The following is an 18,674-nucleotide window of genomic DNA, read 5'->3' as shown; positions in this document are numbered from 1 at the left end:
GGGCGAACTGTAAATCATTCACCGCCTGGCGCCGATCTAACTCCATCATCCCGCTCGATCCACGGATCACAGGACTTTCGGACAGGTCAGAGTCCGACATGGTCCTACGCAGAGTTGTACTGGGACCGGGGATACTGACCATAACGATCAGGGAAGTAGCCAGGCTGGGGGAGGCAGATCGCAGATTCGGAGTCCGGGCGGTAGAACGCCGGGACTGCACAGCTGGTGAGCAAGATTCCCCTCCCCAACGGTTGCCCCTCCACCGAGACCCGGTCCGGCGCCGTTGGGACTTGGGCGCGCCTTGATTCGGTAGCGCCAGGGCCCTCCGGGCAGGAGAAAGGGCTGCCCCCGGCAGAAGAGGCCTCTCCTCCGTTAGCCAGGTCCATGCTGCCTGAGGGGTGTCGAAAAAGAAGGGCCGGGAAGAGGAGACCATAGCGGAGACCAATTGCCCGAGTTTTTGTTTGACTTCGTCGTATGATTGGCGCTGAGTCTGGACCTCCCTGGAGTAGTCCGGAAAGACCATGATTTTGGAGTTCTGGAACTGCAGTGCCCCAGTTCCCTGGCCGCTCCCAGAATAGCGTCCCTGTCCCGGAACTTGAAGATTCGGAGGGTAATAGGACGAGCAGGAGCTCCGGGTGGAGGCTTGGGAGCGAGAGAACGGTGGGCTCGCTCCACTGCAAACCAGGGGGAAAGTTTCTCCTTGGGCATCCAGGAGCGGACCCAGGTCTCGGTGAAAGTGTCAGTGTGCCCCTTCTCCACTCCCTCCGGAAATCCCAGAAGGCGCAGATTGTTTCTTCGCGCCCTGTTTCCGGCATCTTCGGCCCTGTGATGTAGCTCCGAGGCCTGCGTCTGGAGACAAGCCACCTGGGATTTGAGGGTATCCACATCATCCTCCACCGTGAAGATACGGGATTCCGACTCAGTAATGCGCGCCGTGGCATTGCGCAGGTCCTGGCGAATTAGGGCCACATCCACCCGCACCTCCCCGATCTTGCCCTCCACTGAGGTCTGCGATGTACTTATCGCCTGTAGAATGGTGGAGAGGTCTCCCCCGGCGGCTCCAGGCGCTGCCAGAGCCCCTCCACCCGGGGCCTGGTCCGAGGTAGTGAATTGGCCCATTTTTGTTTGGGTCAGAGGAATGGGGGTCTGAGTGGTGCAGGTCCTGCCCATGCTCTTGGAGAGGTCAAACCGATGCGCCCAGAGTGGGGGGCAGGCAGATGCCGCCGCCTTGACCCACGCCACCCGGTGTCATCACACCCCACTCACCACACACCGACTCCAAGGAGAGGAAGCCTCCCCCTCCAGGACACGACCCACAGGGGGGTGGTCCACCCCGGCCATGCACCTACCCGTCCACCTCACCTCCGAGTCACTCCGTGGGTCAGCTCCAGTAGGGCAACAGGCATCTTCCGTCCACACAGGTCAGGCCCATCGGGGAGCACATCAGAGGCCGGAGGGTAGCCGGTCCGTGGGACCCCAGACGCAGGTTAGGCATCAAAGAGGGCCCTCAACGTCCGATAGGCCCAGGGAAGCAACTGGGGGGCAGGAGTCTTTAGGTGGGCAATCACCCGTTTCCCCCAAGCTCTGCGGTGCAGGAATGGCAAGTGAGCAGCCAGGTCTCAGAAGGCAAGCAGCGGACCCCGGGCATCCACCACCGTCCAGAGGAGAGAGGGGCGCCCACCGCACCAAGGAAGGAGAAGGCCCTCAGTAGAACCCAGCAGTCAGTCCCAGTGGCAGTCTTTCGGGCAGCACCGGCAACCCCCACGGCTCCGGAGCCGCACCAACAACCCCAGATAGTCAGGTGTGGGGGCACACGCGCCACCCGATATGATGGCAGGCGTGCCCCTTCACACCGGACCACGGCGCAGCCTCCAGCAGTCCAGATGAGGAGTTGAAGTAGGCCACAGCAGCAGTGCTCCCGGGGCAGCCGGCGACTCTCCGGGGCCCCGCGGGATGGGGCGTCCAGCGGCTCACAGCGTCCCATAGGGCCAGATGCACCCAGTCAGCCCGTCGGCGGAGGCCCGTGGAAACAGCGCCCCCGATCGAATGGGCAAGGGCCCCGCTACCGATTCGAGGCAGGCAGCGCGGGAGGGCAAATCCGGGCCAGAGCAGGCAGGCACACCACTTCAGAGCCCCCAACGATCCGGGAACCAGCCCAGGGGCCAGAGGCCGCGCCCCCCCGGGGACCAGCAATTACAGTGCTCCAGGCCGATGTGGATCTTCTGGTAACGGCAGCTCGCCACCCGGGAGTCAAAAGACCTCTAGACTGAGGCCAGATGGAAGCCCAACCCCTCCGGCAGGAGCAACGAAGATCGGAGGCCCGCACTCACCAGGCAGACGTCGCTGGCGGGGGTCCGGGCCACACCCTCATCCGGAGGCCCGGGGCAGCGCCGGGCCACAGGCGGTGCCCGCAGCGCAGTCGGGCTGCGTCCGCCCCGGCGTCCCTCAGGTCACGTCCACGGGAGCGGGCCGCTCGCCACAGTGCCGGGCCTCGGGGTGACACTCAGTCCACCGCCGCAGGAGAGTCACAGGAAATGAGGGCACACAGCATGCCGGGCCATCTGGGCAGAAGCTTCAGGCCCGGGGTTGAGCTAGTGAGGGGGTCACCATCTTAGGTGCGCAAGGCCTCGGAAGGGAGGGCGTCCAACGGGGGGCTGTGGAGGGATCGGGTAGCCCCACAAAGGAACCGGGGCAAGACAGGTGCGCCTCGGAGCTGCACCGGCCGTTGACAAAAACCGATGGCAGCTGTAAGCGGGCGGATACGAGGCGGATGACAGAGGGTGTAGGAGGGTGGATACCTGACTATGGTTACCCCAGATTTTTGCCTTGTGTTTAGCTGGTTTTCGACTTAGTTGGCCTGGGACCCTGCTAATCAGGGCCCCAGGCTATCTGGTCTCTCTGTAAAATGGACTCCATGTACCCCAGGTACATACCGAATTGGATATTGGGTCACCTTATGAGCCCCTGTACAGTGTACTATAGGTACCCAGGGCATAGGTGCACCCAAGGTCTACCAGGAGCTGCAGCATATTTTTTGCCACTCTTGGCTGGCCATCCAAGCTGATACAACTGGCTGATCACTCAGCTGGGGCAAGGTGGTGCAATCACCCCTTGCTTAGATATAGTATACCTATATCTAAACCTATATCTTGACACATATATACCTATAAGTCACTCCTATGGCAGGCCTTAACAATCCTGGAGGCAGAGTGCTTGGTTTTATGTGAGATGGTGCTCTAGCATGAGCTGAGCCTGTCTGCAGCTTTCAGAACCATTTCCTTATAGCTGTTCTGGGATACTGCCATACCATATACTCTTAAGTGCATTATAATCCTCGCGGTTATTGCTAACTTTGGTTTGGCTTTATCAAAACATGTCGTGTAAGGTGTCATACGCTTTGGAATACTACCCCCTCGCCAGTTCTGGCGACGGGGGAAGCATTCCACCCTTCTAGAGGGGCAAGACATGTGGGTAACAGTAAACGCGGTTGAAACTAATCAGAGCCACAGCATCACAAAATGGATGCTGCTGCCACAGACACAAGTCTGGCCTCCTGCTGCTGACCGAAACTCCAGCAGGGGAGGCCTGGACAAATGGTATCCTGTCACAGGGAGGTGTTACACCACCCCAGACAGGAGATAGTGGATTGAGGCAGGCAGGGCGAGTGGAACTAGACACTGCCTGGGGCGCACAAGGCTCCCCATGCATAGCCCAGTTCAAACCGGTCCTGGGGCACTCCAGCCCCAGCTCTGGAGCAAAGCTGGACAAAGGGAAAGGGGTGTAACCACCCCCTTCCTGGGTCCCACCCTTAGGAGGGACCTAGCAGGTAATCCAGCCGCTTGATTTGGAATAAAGGTAGGAGCTGTGTCCATAGACTTTAGATAATCCTGACTGAAACTTTGATACAGAACTCTGGAACCTTCGACATCCTACTCGACGTAGAAGACTGAAGAATCTCCTTTGTGGTCAAGGAGTGACCACCCTGTGCAAACAGGCACCATCCAGCGCCCAACGGTTTGCTTTGTTGCAGCTCCCACCGGAGCTTGAGCGACAGAGATCGACAAGAATCGGATTCCCAGACATCCAACAGCCCGATCCACAGCCACAGCAAAGCAGAGACCCGTGGAGGCGACGTGAGACGTGGGACCGGCCATCTTGAAAAGACTGCGAAGTGCTTACCGTGCAGCTCCCGAGGCACCCTCGAAGCTGTGCATTGGAGACTGAGAAGCCCCAGCCCCGAGTAGCTTGTGCACCGAAGATCTCCCCTCCACACTCATCGAGTGCTGCGTGGGGACCTTTTGCATTTTCCTGCTCGACGCGTCTGTCCGGTCACTTGCCCGTTGGCTAGTGGCCTCTACGACGACGAAACTACGAATTTACCCTGCTGGTCTGGTTGCTCCAGACTGGCCCTCGCTCCCCTGAAAAGGAGCAGCATCTCTGACCTTGCTGGTCCGAGTAAGAAGCGATCTTCAAATCCTGCGTGGGTTGCCTTTGCCAAGGCCTTTTGACTCCGATCCGGAAGCCGACAACGCCGACAGCGAGAGCCTTCGTGGGACAGCTCGTGTTCCACTCCTGGTCATCGTCGATGCCCCAGAGTCCACGTGGCAGCGGAGACAAGCTTCTCGACAACCACCTGATAGCGCCCGACATCGCCTGGTTCCATCCTGGTCACTGGCTAGTGACCCAGACTCTGTCCCCTCTGCTTTCAGGTACTCTACATCTTCGATCCACCCTTGGATCCAACCGGACTCCTCTCTCCAGGCCGCCTGCAGCATTTTCATCTCCAGGCTCCATAGAACTCCACGACGAACCAGACACACTTTGGCACCTATGCACCCGCTTCCTGTGGGTGAGGTAACGATCAAACACCGGTGCTCCTGTAGTGGCTTACACCTCTAGTGTCCTAGTTTAAAGTGGCTAATTTCTAGTCCAGTCGGAAGACTTCCAAAACAGTAACATTGTAACTTTTTTGCACCATTGACTTTGCATTGGTGCATGCGTGTGCTTTTAGCGCTGCACCTGAATCCCGCCGGCTACTCCCGTCCTAACTACTGTTAGTCCAGTGTAGTCCCAGCGATTCCCAAGGCCCTAGGCCTTACCATTGTTCGTGAAGTGGTTCTTATACCACTTATACAGTATATGGTTTAAGTGGCCACCGGGCCTATCCGTAACTGTGCAACTTTTGTATCTTTAACTGTGCTTTTGTTTAAACGCTTGTGCCCCTGTCCTCATAAAGAGTACAGAGGATTATTCTAGTAATAAATACAAATATCTTTATAATACATAACTTGTGTGGTGTACTTTCATTTGGTATTAAAAGGATTGCATATGGTAAAACAGCTGGCTTCACATGCCTTCTTGAGTTAAGCCTAAGACTGCTTAGTCCATGCTACCACTAGGACAGCTTGTCTATAAGGTTGACTTACAACCACCCACCATAAGGGTTGTTTGGACTGATACAGGGTGATCACTAGAATAGTGAACATCATACATCAGGCCAACTTCTCACAGAGGGGGTCCGGAGCACTCTAAGAGTGCGACCGCCATCTTGACGCCTCAAGCCACGCCCCTTAATAACATTTTAAAGTCCTTACATCTTAACACCACGGCTGCGGTCAGACATAACCAAAAGGGAAAGATAACAGAATCCTTTAAGTGTTCTAGTGGGGTCAGACAGGGTTGCATATTAGCATCCTTTCTGTTCACCCTATATATAAATGATCGTGATCATGCACTGAGTACCATACTGTCAGATACCCCCAGGATATGTACCCGCGGGATTCTCGTTCTGCTTCATGCAGACGATGCGGTACTCCTTGCTCACACCCCTAAGGGTCTGCAGCTCTGTAATCACTCAGTGGTCATACAAAGGTATAGTAATGAGAAAAGAGAGTACTCCGTCCTGTTTTGTGATTTCTGTATTAGGGAGTTTACTTTTCTCATTGAGGGGAAACAAAAGAAAAGGTGATGCACCGTTACATCGCAATTTTTACAACGGGAGGCTTTTACAACGGAACTTTTACAACGCAGGATCCATTACATCGGATGCCATTACAACGCATGGCATTACATAGCAGATGCTATTACAACGCATGGCATTACATCGTAAGTATAGGTAAGTATTTAATTTTTTTTTATTTTATTAATATTAATTATAATTAAATATATTTATTTATGTTTTTTAATATTATTAATTTATTATTTATTATATTAATTAAAGTAATTTTTAAAATAAGTACAGGTGTACAGGGGTGTTTTTAGGTTTCAGGGTAGGGTTTGGGTTTTGGGGTACAGGGGTGTTTTTAGGTTTCAGGGTAGTGTTTGGGTTTTGGGATACAGGGGTGTTTTTAGGTTTGAGGGTAGGGTTTGGGTTTTGGGGTACAGGGGTGTTTTTAGGTTTGAGGGTAGGGTTTGGGTTTTGGGGTACAGGGGTGTTTTTAGGTTTGAGGGTAGGGTTTGGGTTTTGGGATACAGGGGTGTTTTTAGGTTTCAGGGTAGGGTTTGGGTTTTGGGGTACAGGGGTGTTTTTAGGTTTCAGGGTAGGGTTTGGGTTTTGGGGTACAGGGTTTCAGGGTAGGGTTTGGGTTTTGGGGTACAGGGGTGTTTTTAGGTTTCAGGGTAGGGTTTGGGTTTTGGGATACAGGGGTGTTTTTAGGTTTCAGGGTAGGGTTTGGGTTTTGGGGTACAGGGGTGTTTTTAGGTTTCAGGGTAGGGTTTGGGTTTTGGGGTACAGGGGTGTTTTTAGGTTTCAGGGTAGGGTTTGGGTTTTGGGATACAGGGGTGTTTTTAGGTTTCAGGGTAGGGTTTGGGTTTTGGGGTACAGGGGTGTTTTTAGGTTTCAGAGTAGGGTTTGGGTTTTGGGGTACAGGGGTGTTTTAGGGTTCAGGGTTGGGTTTGTGCTTAGGGCTAATTAAATTATATTTACCATTTATAAATTAATTAAAATATATTTATTAAATTAATTATATTATATTAATTACATTTTTTAATTAAATTAATTAAATTAAATATTTTAATTTATTTATTTTAATTATAATTTTTAAAAATATTTAAATTAAATTAATTTCATTATATTAATTAATTAAAATTAATTACAATTTTTATTTAAATTAAATAAATAGATTTAAATTTATTAAATTAAATTAATTACTATTTTAAAATGTATTTTAATTAAATTAATTAAATTAAATTAATTAAATTAACTTAATTACATTTTTTTTTAAAAGATATACTTACCTATACTTACGATGTAATGCCATGCGTTGTAATAGCATCTGCTATGTAATGCCATGCGTTGTAATGGCATCCGATGTAATGGATCCTGCGTTGTAAAAATTCCGATGTAACGGAATGCGTTGTAAAAAACCGCGTTGTAGTGACACCAATCCAAAGAAAAGGATTCACAGAACAGTCCGCAGACAAGGGAAGCAGTCTTCCTCTGGACACTTCTTTCTTTGGGCACAATTGGGCTAGGCTCCTCCTCCCCCCCTCTCCTCTCCTCTCAGTGGGCTGTTGCGGGGCGTTGGCGGTATGCTTGGTGTTTTCCTCAATGACAGCGGACAAAAGAAAAAAAAAATAGAGGGTCTAAGGGATTCCAATATGGACCACCACCTATACACCCACGTGATTGTGTGTTCTAAAAGTGCTTCAGGGCATGCACTGCTCTGGCAGTGCTTTACAGCTCCCACCACTTCCCAATTGTGAAATAACGAAAGAGAGGTTCTTGCCTCTGGCCACGGCCCTCCCGGGTCATGGCAGAAGGAGCCCAGACATCCTCTCTCTCTGGACAGTTGGACTGATAAGCGTTGCCACTGGGCTGACCCCCGCAGTCAGCCCCTGCCTCCACACTCCTGGGCTCCGAACACCTGGCGTTCCCGTCCCAGTCATCAGCGCGTCACCCTCCAACAGCACTCCTCCCTTTGCCGGCGCGTCTCTCGGCTGCTGACACGTTAACTGGTTCGCCCTCCTGATGCGTGATGGCGGCCATCTTGGGTGTCCCGGTCATGGGACAACAAGCTCCTAATAGACATTTTTGTGTCATTTATGGAGAATCTGGACTTGTCACCCAATCTCGCAAAATCCTATGTTATGGAGGTGGGGAAGATGCCAGGTAGATCCTATAACTACACTATCAGTTCTCATTGCCTAGGCAAGGTACAGTCCTTTTCATATCTGGGGATTTTATTTGATGGCGATAACATTTGAAATATTTATTGGAAGAGAAGTGCAGAGCTATGACTAGGTGTACTGCATCAATAATGAATTTTACACACAGGCTAGGACGCTGGACACCAGAGCAGATTTTAAAATTATATAGCTCTACCTGCTGTGCTAAAGTGCTATACGGAAGTGAGGTATGGAGATTTATTGAGGCTAAGAAACTGCAAGTCGAAGAGAACATGTATTTTAGACGCCTGTTAAAAGTCCCCCAGAGCTCGCCAGCGCATATTGTTCATGAAGATTTGGGTGTCCGATATATAACTGACATGATGGCAGTTAAACCCCTAGCCTGTTGGGTAAAGATCTGGGCAAATGAGGAGGCGGCATTAAGCAGGCTAGTTATACAAGACTGTCTTTCCCTCGATCATGGGCTCAAAATCCCTTGGCTAAGATATGTGAAGGAGTCCTTTGAGAAAATGGGATGTGCAGATTTATTCTCCAATCCTTCGGAGTACACAGGATAAGGCCTTGGTCAAGGATAGATTTTTAAGTATTCTTTGACACTCCGTGAGGACAGAGAGTTTGCCAAGCCGTCGGTGAGAGAACATCTAGTAGCTAAGTCTACCGAGGGCAATGAACCATACTTGTCCTGTTTAAGCAGTGCTCACAATAGATTTTTAATGACCAGATTTAGGTTAAACCCTTTGCATCATGTACTAGGGGATCCGGCAGGGTTTACAGCGTCCATAGAAATGAAGGGGCCCTGTGGCTGCGACCACAGGTCTCCACAGGACCCCCTTCATTTTGTTTTACTATGCCCATTTTATTCATATCCCAGAAGCCTTTTCTTGAAGGGCCTCCTAAAGAAAGCCAGATTCAGACAACCGCGTGTGGATCTGTTATTTTTAAAATTGGCCTCAGATGCTTTTACACTTCTTTGTACTACTAATTTTTTAAGGGCTGCATTTAGAGTAAGGATTACAAGGGGCGGCGGAAGCCCATAGACCTCCCGCTTGCCACTCTTTTATACGGTTTTCCAAGTTTTAGTAACTTTTACCATGGCGTGCTTTAGGCCCTATTAGGTTCGAAAATGAATTAGATGGATGAGGGACATGAAATATGTGATGAGCAAACTCCTTATTAATTTGTTGAAGCCATGCTATGTAGAATTTAGAATGCTGAACTTTTCTATAATGCTTGTACTTGTAACCTTTTCCATTTGTTATACATTGTATCTTTTATGGTATTTTTATATGCCGAATTAAGATTGTATTATTATTATTATTATTATTATTATTATTATTATAAGCGGAGGACGATAGATGCTGAAAAAGCCTTTCACATGGTACATTGGCCATATCTTGAAGAAGGTCTGACCCATTTCGGTCTGGGAAAGCGATTTAGGACTCAGATCTGAAACTGTTATTGCTTCCCCACAGCAACAGTTAAAGTCAGTGGCCATACACCTGCCCCCCTACGAACAGCTCTAGGCACAAGGCAGGGATGTCCCCTGTCACCCTTACTATTCGCATTATATATGGGGCCGCTGGCGCAGAAAGTACTAACACACCCACAGATCTTTGGAGTACCATTCGGGGGGGACAAACACATCATACGCCTCTTCGCAGATGACGTTTTAGTGACTTAACAATCGTCGACACACCTTTGGGGGCCTTCCTTGCAGAACTAGATTCCTTTGGCATGGCGTCTGGGTTTAAAGTGAACATAGGGAAATCCCACTTACTCTCTCCCTCCCACCGCAAATGGTGGAACGATTTAAGAAACAGTACCCGTTCCAATGGTGCCAGGACACGGTTTCTTACTCGGGAGTCCAAATAACACCAACTACACAAGCTACTGTCACCACCAATTATAATAATCTACTTAGACAAATTCGCAATGACATACATAGATGGAAATACCACCAGATGTCATGGTTGGTTAGGGTTTCAGCTATTAAGATGATGGTCCTCCCCAAAATCCTGTACTTGTTTCAAACACTCACTTTATAGCCACCCTCAGGAATGATTCATAAACTACAAGTGGCGATCATGCACTTTATATGACAGGGTCGGAAGCCCCGGATGAAAAAGACACTTAGCTTTCTGCCGCCTAATGAGGGTGGGCTGGAAATACCAAATCTCCAACTCTATTATCAAGCAGCGCAATTAAGATACTTAGTAGAATGGAGCTGCTCCGAATCAGAAAAGCACTGATTATTTCAGGATAGGGCGGTAGCCGGAACATCACTAATGAAAATCCCTTTTTTAAAGAAAACACAGACCACAAAGCTTGCATCAGTCTCCCATTAAGCAGACGACAGTGGTGGCGTGGGACCAAAGTAATATCAAACACAAGCCAACGACGTTCCCTTCTCCTATGACTCCATTGTTCGACAACTCAGATTTAGAATTGAGGGTGGGTGAGACCCAGTTTACTCAGTGGAGACGTTCTGAGGGCTGTGCCATGGGTCACTTCTTTGATGTCGTGGGGGCACTTTCGTTTCAACAGATTAAAGCAGATGATGGACTTCAAGATACAGAGCGCCTGTGATATTTGCAGCTTAGACATGGGAAGTACAGCCACAAAACAAGGCCGCCGCGCAGCGTCACTACACTTATTTTGAGAGATGGCTGCTGTCCAAGACCTCGGACAAGAAGCGAATTTCTGAACTGTACAGGTTACTGAATGCGCGGAACTAACACGTACAATGTACAGCGAATCAGATGGGAAAAAGACATAGGGAGAACTCTAAGCAACAATGAGTGGGATGAAATATGTCACAGGGCTCGACATACGGCCAGTAACATAGCCTTAAATGACACACTCACAAAGGTGGCAACGTACTGGTATTACACACCAGCGAGAGTACATAAAATCAATCCCTCAGTGAGTGCAGACTGTTGGGGAAACTGCAGCGCACGAGGTACGCTGGTCCACATAATGTGGGAATATCCCCAGATACAACACTACTGGACCCAAGTATTGGACACAATTGACACACAATTAGACACCCATTTACTTAGATTCCCCACACAATTCTATTAGGGGTCCCAGACCCACTGACTTATCCATTCAAATCTAGGAAAGGGCGTCTGATCGGACTAGCCCTGGGAACAGCCATGCAGAACATACTCGCACACTGGAGAACCCCCCCAAAGTCCAGTACACATAGGTTGGCTAACCCAGCTATGGCATATTCTGGGAATGGAAAAGATAACACTTACGGTTGCTGGGCAGGGCGTGGCCTTCAGAGAGATATGGAGACACTTCCGGTCTCTACTATCGCAGGAATTCCGAGAACTCACTTGCCCCAAATACCTGCGCTTGCTACGCCTACCCGAGACTGCTACGCCATCATCCCCAGAGCAGTAATAGTATACAGCGACATTATTATGTTTCTCAAAGCTAGTGCATTGGTGAATGGAGGGTGGGAGACGGTGGGAGGAGCAAGAGTTTGTCTGCCTATGAGATCCTGGCTTGTAAGCTATTCAACGCCGGGATCTGCGTAGGCCAGAATTGTGCCAGTTCTGCTGTTGGCATTGTTTACTGTTTTTCAAAATACTTAATAGAAGATTTGAACCATAAAAATGAGTGGAAATAAAGACTCAGGTATTGAATCACTTTAGATCAGATATTTGTAGCAACATCACAGGATAGCAGAAGTGGGTTTCTTATCCATCAGTGCATGATTTTGCTCACGTGAGGCAGCAGAACCACTTTACACCAGGTAAATAATATATATTTCTTCAATGACCGCAGAAAGCCCACACCTTGTGTCAATTCTTACAGTAACCACTATAGAGGTATTAAGTAGTGCTTTATAAAATGAAAACAAAAATACAGTAAAAATGTATCAGATTTGTTGCTCTCATAGCTAATAATGTGAATCTGCAGACGAAATCCGATTCACTATAATTAACTTATGACATGAGACACTTTGAGCTGTCTTCTGAGGATTTAAACATAAAGAAGCAGTTTTGGGTCTGTCAAGTCATTGGGTAGAAGTCACTTGCTTGCAGCATTACATATTTTCTGCTGTATATAATAATCTGAATCGTAGAGCAGTACTCGGAGTATCTCTTGATATCAGAGGTGTATTTTTCAACTATTTATGTCGCAACTAGTATGAAGCAGATTAGCGCAATATATCTCCTGCTAGTGCTGTAGACTATTACAGAAAATGTTAAGGCAGAACCATCTAGCCGAATGGAGGCTTGTTATCTAACAGAATACATTTTTGTCCAAAACAGGCTTATAAAGCACTTACTTTGCAGCATGAGAAACATGTTTCCTGCTGAAGACTTGCACATTCAGGTTCACCCTTGTGAAAACCGGTGTCTGACATTGTGACAGAACTGCATGATATAAAAAAAAAACACACACCTGAAATCAACATCACATTGTTGTCAATTTTACATAATCTAAAATGCGGACATTTGTAAAAAAGAAAATTGTGAAGAGCTCATTTGTTGCATGTAACATCAAGCTACTTCTATATATGTGTGCATTATATAACTATATACACATTTAATATCAAAAATGCGTTCCTTCTCTAAGACAAAGCAAAGGTATGAAAATGAGTTTTGTTAAACTGCAGAGTCACTGCACAGGGACGGTGTATTGTTGGAGACCGCACAGTTGAAGTAAAAACCAGTATGTGCGTGTAATTGAAGAATAAATGGCGGTGGAGCAAAATTGGTCTTTTCTGCCTTTCTCTGCCAGGGTATACATAGTCTACCATTTCTAGGTATTTCCTTAAACTAGATACCCAGGGGAGTACAAGGTGGTGTGCCTCTTGTGGATCCCATCATGTTTTCCTACCCACAATGTCCTGCAAACCTCATGTTACTAAAATTGCACATTTTCCCTGCATTTCTGTGCCAAATGATTCCAGAAATAGAAGGAAACCATACATTTCCTACCACCTAGCGTCCCCCCAGCTCTCCCAAAAAAAATGAGACCTCACTTGTGTAGGTGGGCCAAGTGCGTGCAAGAGGGAAGAGCCCAAAATGTATTGGAGACATCAACATTATCTATCATAAAACGACCTAGCTTTGCAAGGGGTACACCTGAGTTTTTGGTCCAGGGCTCCGAGGCCATCTAGGGAAACCTACCCAGCCCAGACATTTCTGAAAACTAGACACCAGGTGTGTCCAGGGAGGTGTGGCTTGCATGGATCTCACCGTGTTTTCTTACCCAGAATCCCCTGCAAACTTCAAATATAGCTAAAAAGTCACATGTTACTAACATTTCTGTGTGAGAAAGTTGTGGGATCACCGAGCCAACACAAATTTCCTACCACCCAACGTTCCCTCAGGTCTCTTGATAAAAACGCAACCTCAATGTGTGGGTGGACCAAGTGCCCACAACATGAGCGCAAGGTAACAATTACTGCAGACCTACCGATTCAATACGTAAGTACTCCCCATTCTTGCCCCCCTGCATACCTCCCATCCAACCGGCACCTACAACTCCTCATCAGGCGTCGCCTCCACAATTGGCAATGTTAGAAATATCTTGATAAATGATGTCCTACGTGTGCCATCATAAGGAGCGTCTGAGGAAAGTTAGTCATGTTCCCCCACTGGTTCATCAAAGGGTACATGAGTGTGTGCAGGGGTGTACTAATCAAGCTCTTTGAGGCAGTCTACTAGATGATCCTACGCTTTGGTCAACTCCAGCGAACCCCTTCCACTTCTTGCCTCCAGTAATAATATTGCACTTTCATAAATCACCCACCAAATGAGCGCCCCTCCCCATTTGGCCAGATTTGGGCCCCTGGGTGCTATTCAATGCATATGCAAAAAGAACTATGATGGACAGAATGCAGAACAATGTCATATATTCACCCCAGTACAGAGATCTAGGCCTAAACCATCGTTTTTTTGCTCACCATACCAGTCCAGTTTGGACCCAGCCATATGCAAATCAGTCTCGACCCTGCACCCAATGGGAACAGTCCAGCCCGAACAGCCAGGCCAGGTTCTCCCTGGACTGGAAACAAGCATCCTAGGACCGGTTTCGGGGTTTCACCCCTCTTCAGCCAGGATAGCTTGATTCCACATGGCATGGAGAGCACGGGACTCGCGTCTGAACATACCCGTCCCACTCGGGGTGACAAATGCAAAAAGAACTATTGATGGACTGAATACAGAACAATGTCATACATTCACCCCAGTACAGAGATTTGGGCCTAAAGCCATTGTTTTTTTGCTCACCATGCCATTCCAGTTTGGACCCAGCCATATGCAAATCAGTCTTGACCCTGCACCCAATGCATAGTAAGGACCAGGGCAAGATCCACAAACCGGGTGGTGGTCTAGTGGGTATGCGGTCTGGGGATTCCCCCCAATAAGCACGCCAACGGGGTGTGTGGGATAGACTTGTGTGGAAGCAAGTTGTGTGGATAATGCTGTGGACCATATGGTGTGAGTGTGTTCACATACGTATGTGAGTGTTTGTTGCAGAAGTATACCAGTGCTCTTTATTCCTGCTGCTGCAATGAGAGTTTAGGCCTTGGTATCATCTGGACAGAGAAACTATACCTTCAGTTAGATTTGGCTTTGAGTCTACTGTGGAACAGCTCAGTTTCTTAGCTAGAACCTGGAAGCTGAACCTTTACTCATCTCTGGAGATTTGGTCTTATATACTCTTGGAGTCATTAAGATGTTATTGCATCTTAATTTCTGTGGAGATGCTACTGGATAGCTCTTGCTGTGGGGGTAAACTAAGGGGGCAGGGGTTGCTGTGATGTGCCCTCCATAGGGAACGTATTATGGGTGTGTCGGCAAGTGGGACTTAAAATAGAAAGTCAGACTTTGTTTATGGGGGCTCGCAGAGAGCTGCACTGGCTGATCTAAGTCACAAAGGTGCTTTTCCCTGCAGCTCTCTTGAAAAAGGCACTGAGGATGCACTATTACACAGTTTATTTTGGACACCTTGCCTATTGCTACAAAGACAGTATACATCTCAAGCACAGCTCAAGAAACTATACCTCTAAAACCTTACACTTGAAGCAAAACATGCTACAATTAAGAATTACTAGTGCAACATTCAAGTAGGAGTTGGATTTTACTTTCTTTATTGGGTGTATCTCACCCCTTGTAAAATTCTTCGCCTCTTTCGAACTAGTAGGCCAGCTTGCCCCAGAAGTGGGGCACATGGAGCTGAAATACTCCATACGGTGTGGTCCTTCGCTGAACTAACAGCTTTCTGGAAAGGGGTGGTCGAATACATTAACACAATTACACACAAGTCTATCCCACACACCCTGTTGGCGTGCCTATTGGGGGGATCCCCAGACCGCATACCTTGCCTCCTTTTCTAGAGCTAGCTTTGGCCTTGATGCGGGGGGCTGCCAGAGACGTGGACGCTCTTCCTCTTGGGGGCGCGGCCCAGCACTGCAGCTGGGAGTGTGCATCATTTTGCCCCAGGAACGTCCTTCATGCCGGGCACTGGGACTGGTGGTGAGTGCTGCATTTCCTAGTTGGCAATTACTGTCCCCTGGTGCTGCTGACTGTATAATAATACCTACCTTCGCCTCTGCATGGTCACATGCCCTACATTACCCTCCACCCTGGTTAGATCACCGGAGAGATTGGTACGGCTCCTCCTCTTCGCGTTGTGGATTCCCCGTCGTCTCTACCGTCCTAGTTCTGCGGCCTCCTCCGCTCCAGGTCGCCGCCTTGTGGCCGGGCCAGTGTACTCTTCTGGAGTGCGGATCTAGCGATGGGGAAGCCTGACAAGTCCCAACCTAAGCTCACCTTTGAGCACCGTAAGTCCCGGCGCCTTGAGGATGCAGCAGACAATAAGCTTCCCAACTCGGAGGCCCCTCCTGACGACCCAGTGAGCGATATCAAGCAGATTATTGAGACCATGCAGAAGGGGCTTCCAGCCATTGACTCTAAGATCGATACGCTGGCCTACAGAATGGACTGGTTGTCCGAAAGAGTTGATAAACATTCAGAATGTATAAACATGGCGGAGCGCCGCATAGCGGAAGTGGAGGAGGCCCAGACAGATGCTGATAGCACACAGAAGAAGGTTGAGCGCACATTGGCTGCACTGCAGGATCGGGCTGAGGACTTGGAGGCCTGCTCGCGTTGCAGTAATCTCCGCATTACAGGCCTGGCGTAATCTACGGCGACCAGAAACATGGAAATATTTGTTGAAAAGCTCTTGACAATCCTTCTAGGAGCAGACACCTTTTCCCACTTTTTGGTCGTTGAGATAGCACATCGATCGCTTGGCCCTCGCCCTCAGACGGGTGCCCTGCCTCGGCCTATAATAGCGAAACTTCTAAACTACTGGGACAAGGATGCTGCACTGCGTAAGGCACGAGAACTGGGTACTTTGCAATATGAAGGCTCTTCCATCTTCCTGTTCCCAGACTTTACCCTCCGGGTGCAGGAAGCCAGGCGGCAATTCATCCCCTTGAAGCAGTAACTACGGGACTAGCACACCGAGTATGCTATGCTATATCCAGCGCATCTCAAGGTTCTATTTGATGGTAAGCCCAGGGTATATTCCCACCCACAGTCTTTGCAGAAAGCATTCCGAGACTGGGAGAAAGCTGGCAAATGTGCGAAGGACAGAACTGACTCTCCCATATTGCATGAGCCACCTGGCAGTCTCGACGACAGTGACCGAAATAATGTTGACATTCTATAAATGCAAGAATGCTTTGTTTGTTCCTTTGAAATAGTTCAAGTTCAAGTTCAGGATTTGTATAGCGCACTACTCACCCAGAGGGTCTCAAGGCGCTTGGGGAGGGGGGGTTCAGTTTTTGTCGAATAGCCAGGTTGAGTTCTTTTCTAAAGGAGATGTGGTTTTGAGTGGGGAGTGAGTTCCAGGTCTTGGCCGCCAGGAAGGAGAGGGATCTGCCACCCATGGTGGATTTCCGGATGCGCGGGACTGCTGCAAGGGCTTGATTGGACGATCTAAGTTGGCGGGTGGGTGAGTAGAAGGACAGTCGAGTGTTGAGGCATTCGGGTCCTAGTTTGTAGAGGGCCTTGTGTGCGTGGGTGAGAAGGCGGAATGTAATCCTCTTGTTGACGGGAAGCCAGTGGAGGTCTTTTAGGTGTTCGTTGATGTGGTGTTGGCGAGGGATGTCCAATATGAGTCTCGCTGATGCGTTTTGGATGCGTTGGAGTTTTTTCTGTAATTTTGCTGTGATTCCGGCGTATAGTGTGTTACCGTAATCCAGTCGACTCGTGACTAGTGCGTGGGTGACAGTCTTTCTTGTTTCGAGGGGGATCCAGCGGAAGATCTTTTTGAGAATACGAAGAACGTTGAAGCAGGAGGATGATACTGCGTTGATTTGTCTGGCCATCGAGAGAGAGGAGTCTAGTATGAAGCCAAGGTTGCGTGCGTGGTCTGTGGGTGTGGGAGCTGTGCCCAGAGCTGAAGGCCACCAAGAGTCGTCCCAGGCAGAGGGGTAGGATCCTAGGATGAGCACCTCCGTTTTGTCTGAATTGAGTTTTAGGCGGCTATGTTTCATCCATTCGGCTACTTCTTTCATGCCTTCGTGGAAGTTAGTTTTGGCGGTTTTGGGGTCTTTGGTGAGGGAAAGGATTAGTTGGGTGTCGTCGGCGTAAGAGATGATGTTGAGGTTGTGTTGACGCGCGATGGGGGCGAGTGGACTCATGTAGACGTTGAAGAGGGTGGGACTGAGTGATGAGCCTTGTGGTACTTCACATATAACTTCAGTGGTCTCTGAGGTGAATGGGGGAAGTCGGACTTTTTGAGTTCTCCCGTCGAGGAATGAGATGATCCAATCCAGGGCCCTTCCTTGTATCCCGATGTTGCTAAGGCGTTGTATAAGAGTACTGTGGCAGACTGTGTCGAAAGCGGCCGAGAGGTCGAGAAGAATGAGGGCCGTTGTTTCTCCGTTATCCAGAAGTGTTCGGATGTCGTCTGTTGCTGCAATGAGGGCTGTTTCGGTGCTGTGTTTGGCTCGAAATCCGGACTGAGAGGGATCGAGGGAGTTGTTGGATTCAAGGAAGGCGGCGAGCTGGCTGTTGACGGCTTTCTCAATGACTTTGGCGGGGAAGGGGAGGAGGGATATGGGACGGTAGTTTTTAAGTTCGGAGGGGTCGGCTGTGGGTTTCTTCAAGAGGGCGCTGAGTTCGGCGTGTTTCCAGCTTTCTGGGAAGGTGGCAGAGTTGAGTGAGCAGTTGATGACATCACGGAGGTGGGGTGCGATGATGGAGTCTGCTTTGTTGAAGATGTGGTGGGGACAGGGGTCGTTTGGCGATCCGGAGTGGATTGAGTTCATCAGGCGGATGGTTTCTTCAGTGGTGACTGGGTTCCATGTGCTGAGGATGTTAGTTGGTGGTGGTGTGTTAGAGGGAGGTGGGTAGGGTTGTTTGCCCGTAGTGTTTTTGAAGCTGTTGTGAATGTCGGCAATTTTGTTGTAGAAGAAGGCGGATAATGCATCGCAGAGGTCTTGGGAGGGATTGATGTCGTTAGATGCTGCGGCGGGGTTGGTGAATTCTTTGACGATGTTGAAA

The 18,674-nt window shown here is 49.1% G+C and overlaps 1 protein-coding gene across 3 annotated transcripts in view; it reads right to left on the bottom strand.

The window, feature by feature from the left end:
* The window catches only part of MRPL1 (mitochondrial ribosomal protein L1), a 549,098-nt gene that overhangs the window by 361,391 nt on the left and 169,033 nt on the right, over window positions 1-18,674 (bottom strand). For all 3 annotated transcript variants that reach the window (XM_078676360.1, XM_078676359.1, XM_078676361.1), the window contains exon 2: window positions 12,431-12,518. In XM_078676360.1, coding sequence (XP_078532486.1) covers window positions 12,431-12,518 — 88 coding nt within the window. The remainder of the gene's footprint in view (window positions 1-12,430; window positions 12,519-18,674) is intronic.

The sequence above is a fragment of the Lissotriton helveticus genome, chromosome 2_1 (assembly GCF_964261635.1).
Source record: "Lissotriton helveticus chromosome 2_1, aLisHel1.1, whole genome shotgun sequence".
Lineage (NCBI taxonomy): Eukaryota > Metazoa > Chordata > Amphibia > Caudata > Salamandridae > Lissotriton > Lissotriton helveticus.
This window is presented reverse-complemented; position numbering and strand designations above follow the sequence as displayed.